Genomic DNA, 6,129 nt, shown 5'->3' with positions numbered 1-6,129 from the left:
CACAGACCAAGGCAATGGTGATCACATTTCTACTTTATTACAGTAGCCTACTGCAATAGCCTATGTAAGTAGACAGAGGTAGAAAAAAAAGGGGGCAACAACCAAATTGGCATTTGACTGTATGCTGTATGCTGTATATTTATTATGCATAAAAAATAAAATGTTATACAAAAGTGTATAAGCTCTAATGCATTTGGTTTAAGAATGAATGAGTATGAACGACCATGTCTTCAACTCTTGCCCCGAAAGAAAAAAGAAAACCAAAGTTGCAAATAAAAAACACAGCTTAAAGTAGGCTATTGCTGAATGATAACTTACAGGCAACGAGTTTACAACATGCTTAGGCGACTTGGTGATTTGGGCTTTAAAAAAATCTAAAAGCATCACATGGGTGAAATTATATGTGAAATATGCAATTTTACAGGAATTAAATGTCCCTTTTTAGAACCCACATATTGAGCGGAGTACATCATTCAGCCTGATCTGTCTATGATAACGAACAATAAAGTTATGAATCTTGAATCCTGAAAGTCACACTCCTGTGTGTTCAGCCGCAGCGTCTCCTAAAAAAGAAGAAATAAATAAGTATTAGGCCTATGTTATATTATTATTTTGAAATGAACTGTGACCTATACCTGATTTCGATACTAAATATTGTCTCATTTGTTTAGAGAAATTACTAGGGGCTGAATCTGTGTGTGTGTGTGTGTGTGTGTGTGTGTGTGTGTGTGTGTGTGTGTGTGTGTGTGTGTGTGTGTGTGTGTGTGTGTGTGTGTGTGTGTGTGTGTCGGTCGGTCTGTGCGTGTGTGCGTGTGTGTGGGTGTCTTACATTCAGTCTCAGGTTTCTCTTCGGGTTTGGCACTGTTGGCACATTCATAGCTGATCTCCAGGTATCTGGTGGCCTCCTTACAAGGGTACTCCCCAAAAACCATCTCTGTCACAGGGACCTTACATGACCTCTTGTTGGTACACCTGAATGGACAGACAAACAGGAAATGGGAAAAAAATAGATCCAATGTAGCTTATTTAATTAGGCGCAAGTTCTTGATGAAATGTTTTCTTTCATATTCATTTTCAAAATGTTTTAAAAAGTAGCTAAATTAAAGCTTGTAGATTGGCTATTTTATACTAATTTTGCGCAACAATCTTGAACGCATTAGGGCATTCAGGCATTAATTAAATAAATAAAAAACATTACAAATCTTGTCTTGACATTCAAAGGTTCCTGCCCGGCAGCAACGACATTATGTAGTCTTACTCATCACCAATCAACTTTTGACTTTGCATCTATTAGATTCACTTTTAAAACTTGCCTGTACAGGCAACTATTCCTTAATATTCATTCCATCACCATCAATAATTGTATAATTGTCCAAAAATATGAGGTCATTTTAAAGTAATAACAAGCTATAAAATGTCACATCTTACAGGTCCTCTACCACCATCTCTGCCCAAGGGAAGGAGCAGTAGTTGTCTGGTCCGTCCTCTGGGTGGCGCTTTCCCTCTCCGCAACGCGTCCCAACCCCTACCTTGTACAGGATGTGATTTAACTTGATCTTACTGCCAACATCTGCCAAATATGAGGAGGACAGGAGAGGAGACTTGGTCAGCGTGAAGAAGAGATCATGTTTGAGTGTGTGTGTGTGTGTGTGTGTGTGTGTGTGTGTGTGTGTGTGTGTGTGTGTGTGTGTGTGTGTGTGTGTGTGTGTGTGTGTGTGTGTGTGTGTGTGTGTGTGTGTGTGTGTGTGTGTGTGTGTGTGTGCGTGCGTGCGTGTGCGTGTGTTTGCCTGTGTTCTTACCACAATTAATTTCGGCAGTATCATTGTGACAGGTATAGATCACAACTCCCTCTGTTAAACAAACACAGTGGTCAGACCGTCAGATGACTCAGATCACAACTCTAGCCTACTGATGGTGAAACAGGCTATTGTAATGATTAATGAAAATCTGTATTAGCTGTTGTAAACTCTAAGTACTGGACCCTCGTCTGGTTTGACAGACAGGTAGTGTGTGCCGGCTGGGTGATTATAACATTAGCTATCACATGGAACCATGGTTTATCCTACCAGTATTAGTTCTTTGTAAGTATGATAAGCATGGTTGTATACCTGAAATAATTATAAAGACAAATCTTGTCCAATTTGCAGGAGTGTCACCACTTTTAAGGTTAATCAGGGTTTCAAGTATTTAGCGAGTTTCATTTTCATTTCATTTTTACTTCAGGGCCGCCCATAATATAATCAAAACCATAAGATAATATTACTAACCATAACTTAAAAAGGCAAAGTTAATTCTCCCAGTGTTTGTTCTGATAAAAGAAGCCCCTTTAGGTAAAATATTGGTGTCTCCTAACCACTATTACTTCTTCAGTTAAAAACTCAGCCAGTTAGTGCACTGACCATTGTACTCATTGTGAGAGCGAGGACCTGGGTTAAAATCAGAGCTTTTGCATGTCCTCTCCCTCCTCTCCCTCTGCCCTTGGCTTTCTATCTTTCTACACTGACCTATGAATAAAGCATTAAAATGGCTAAAATAAATAGTTCAAATAAAAAAGAAAAACTTACCAGCAGTGGTGAAATACCAGGCTGCGGCTAGCACTGAAAAGGAACGCAAATAGGGTTAGTTAGACTACTAATTATTTCTTTGCTCTGCCAAATGTTCATCCTAAATAGACCAATTTACACCTCGTGTCCTGCTATTGGTAAAACACAGCAGAGAGGTAACAGATTTGTCCTGGACATGCATGCAGTTTGGTGTGTGTGCGCACAGAAAATGAACTGAACTAAACACCATGACTTGATCCTTATTGATAATATGTGCATACTCACAGGTGAAGGTGGCTAGTCTCATCGTATACATGTTGATCAGCAAATCAGGACCAAATTCTGTTCAGTGTGTTGTGACTGGCCTGTTGTGTGTTAGAGCTCCTACATTTATAGTGTCCCTGTGAGACCAGACATGTAGACGCCCGTACAATAGCCAGGAGGGTTCTGCTAGGAATTCTGGGCCTCCTGACCCAGATGTGACACTTAAAAACCATAAGGCCTTATAAAACTGTAGGAAACCTCTATAAATCTGGATGTTTTGGGGGCCTACTTGCAAGTTAGGGCCCCCTGAGTGCTATAAAGCCCAGCTGAACTTAATTTACTGATGTTTTCAGGTAAGAAGAATGTATTTATCTGTATCCATTGCGAGGAACATCTTTTTTTAATTGACAGATATTTTAAAATAGAATGGGATCCTAAGCGAACTTCTTAACATTGGTTAACCAGCAAACTGGATATTTAGATTAGAAAAGGACCTTCAAATAATGGTTAGTTATCTGCTAAAGCAGCTTGTATGTTACCATCACATAATGTTTTACCCCATAATGGATATAACTTGAAAGGCACTTCATTTACCAGGACAGACAAGAGAGGTGAGAAAGACCAGGTGAGGTTCAACTGATGCCTCAGGTCTGGACTGACCCTAGAGGACTGCAGTTGCAAGGTAATTATCTAAGCTTGAGAAGAAAGGGAAAGTGTGTGTATAATGAATGTTGTGCATGACTCAGACTAGCTCAAAACAAATGTATCAGCATTGTTTGTGTCAGTGCCTGGACAAATAGAACTCAACTGCGATTGTATCTACAATATTGTGTCTCCCTTCTCCCAGTTCCCTCTTCTTCCCTTGAACTTGCTTCTCCACACAGTAAAGATTTATAGGATTTTACTGTGTGCATGTTTATATCTGCCCAATAAAATAAAGGGGGGGATAGACCATTATTCTTTGAAAGTAAATTATTTTTCTGAGTGCTTAGTACACAAGACCCTCCAAGAGACCATCCTAGAAAATGTCCAAATGTCCAAACATCATAAATGAAGTCCAGGTGCATGCCCCAGGCTCGTTCATAAATTCCACAGCTCAATACTGGCAGGCATAACACATCTACCAGGCACTGTTCAATCAGCATGGGGGGCAAATAATAAGAATAATCATAATTATCAAGATCCCCTCTGCCATCAGGCTGAAGGTTTTGTAGCATCAAAACCAGCCTTGCAAGGTTCTGTAACACCCATGCACCACTCCTACTGCCCATTCCCCTCCCCAATTCATGACTTCATTGACTCTATGACTACCCTGCACTGATGTTTTCATGATTATCATCAATGTTATATGCCTCCTATTTATACTAGATTATACTATAGGCTTACTACTGTATACATTTAGTTACCATTATTTGAGGTATGTCGTATTTATTGATTTTTATTCAAATCATTTATATATTCTTAAAGTTTTTACAGGCATCATCATGGCATTATTTAAATATGGCAATGGCATCATATGATGACTGAAGACTTGAAAGACCGGGGGACTATTTCCTGTGCAAGGGAGCTGTTAAAGATGTGCGTGTACACCCCCGCCAGCTGCCTGGCACAGGCCTTCAGCACTAATAAAGTATGAATCAATCAATCAACCAATCAATTTGGGGGTGCACAATATACAGTACTTTATAAATGCCCCTTTTTTTCCTTTGTAATTGTATTTCCTGTGTGGTATGATGTTTTGCAACTCTGTTGAATTTCGGAATGTTACTTTACTTACTTGTGTCTGGCACCTTGGTGTGAGAGCAGACCACAGGTAGTCTAACACATCTCACAAAGACTGGAGTTCCCCTAGGGGGAATCTGTGACAGCTGCTGAAAGTTTGGTTACCTTATGCGGGTAAAAAGTATTTAATTTTGCTCGCATGTGAGGGGTCAAACAATTTTTCTGAATTCATTGCAAGCATTTCTTTTTCTCCAAAACCACTTCTTGGCAGAATATTGCCCAAGCCTACCTTTCCAGCTCATTGCATGCCATATAGGCTATGAAATTCAGTTTTCAACTTCACTCAGAAGCTGAGTGAAGGAAATTCAGTTTTAAGCTTCTCTCAGATAATGGCTGCTAAGATGAGAGCTCAGGGAGGAACAGTTATGGGTTAAATGTCTTGCTCATAGACATCTCTACACATAGCCGGGAATGGGAATTGAACCCAAGACCTTTGGTTTCTCAGACGGCCTCCCTACCTAATACCCATGTCCGAAGGACAGGGTATTATTAAGTATATAGTATTATAGTATAATGTATAATAGTATAATGTTGTCCAAAGCTGTTTTAAAGTGTACATCAACAACTTAAAAGTAATCCTCTGACATGAGGTGTTCTCAGTTTATATTCATCCATGCTGTGACTGCTTGCGGCGACACACTTTTTGCGAAACCACTTCACGTTGTGTTCCCCCGCAACCCCCCACCTCACCGTTCCTTTTTCTCAATAACAAGCGACACAACTCCCCGCTTGGGAAACAGAGGGATGCAGCAGGTTCGATTCCCGATACCGGCAATGTGAAACGTAATTTTCCATTTCTCTTAGTTTCCCCTTGTGCCAAGGAAATTGCAGCAACCTGCGGTGCAGCTCACATGCTTTTTCCCAAAAGGTAGGTTAAGGGTATCCCAACTTTCATCAGCTGTCACAGATTCCCCTATATGCCTAGGGAAACTGAATTTCAGTTTTTGACATTTCTTGGTAAGGAATTTATTCCCAGATTTTTTTATATCCCCTGTCTAGTAGTGTCTACGGCCACGGGCAAGAACAGAAAGAGAAGGATTAGGCTGGCTCGGCACTGTGTCAGGCACAGGCCACTGATACTGTGGGAGACAACTTAAGGCACAACTAGGATGGGAAGGGGACGCAGCACTTACAGTATGTGGACACACTGAGGCATGGCAGCGGTCCGGATCCTGATGCTGGATATTAGGAAGATATTAGGATATTAGGAAAAAGTGCATATAGCCAACACCAACACCGAGTTGGTGTTGGCTATATGCATTATGCACACTCACTCGCATCGCAGAGATGTTCTTTTTTTGTATTACTAACATGCCGTGTCAGTAAATGACCACATTTTGGGGATGTTCTGTGCAAAAAACAAACTTCTAATGAAAAGAAACATATGGGTGGGTTTCCTGTAACTGACTAAAAGCGTCATCATTCAACCACAGTGCGTCTATGCTCAGTAAGTGCCACCTCTTATAAGCATGCAATGCAATAGGAATTTTCTTATTTAGTGGACTTGTATCCAACAAACCGAGACCTAATGGACGTAAAA

The 6,129-nt window shown here is 40.4% G+C and overlaps 1 protein-coding gene across 1 annotated transcript; it reads right to left on the bottom strand.

Moving 5' to 3' along the window:
- Window positions 1-54: 54 nt before the first annotated feature.
- Window positions 55-2,904, bottom strand: LOC310871648 (L-rhamnose-binding lectin CSL3-like). Its single transcript, XM_083783266.1, has 6 exons — window positions 2,829-2,904; window positions 2,565-2,597; window positions 1,800-1,850; window positions 1,429-1,570; window positions 830-972; window positions 55-563 (listed from the first exon to the last, which is right to left on the bottom strand). Coding segments are annotated over exons 1-6 (402 nt in total). The 5' UTR covers window positions 2,860-2,904; the 3' UTR covers window positions 55-561.
- Between the last annotated feature and the right edge of the window lie 3,225 nt (window positions 2,905-6,129).

Source organism: Protomyctophum parallelum (genome assembly GCF_964188405.1).
Source record: "Protomyctophum parallelum genome assembly, chromosome: 15".
NCBI lineage: Eukaryota > Metazoa > Chordata > Actinopteri > Myctophiformes > Myctophidae > Protomyctophum > Protomyctophum parallelum.
The sequence above is the reverse complement of the archived record's forward strand: the minus strand, read 5'-3'. Positions and strand labels throughout refer to the sequence as shown.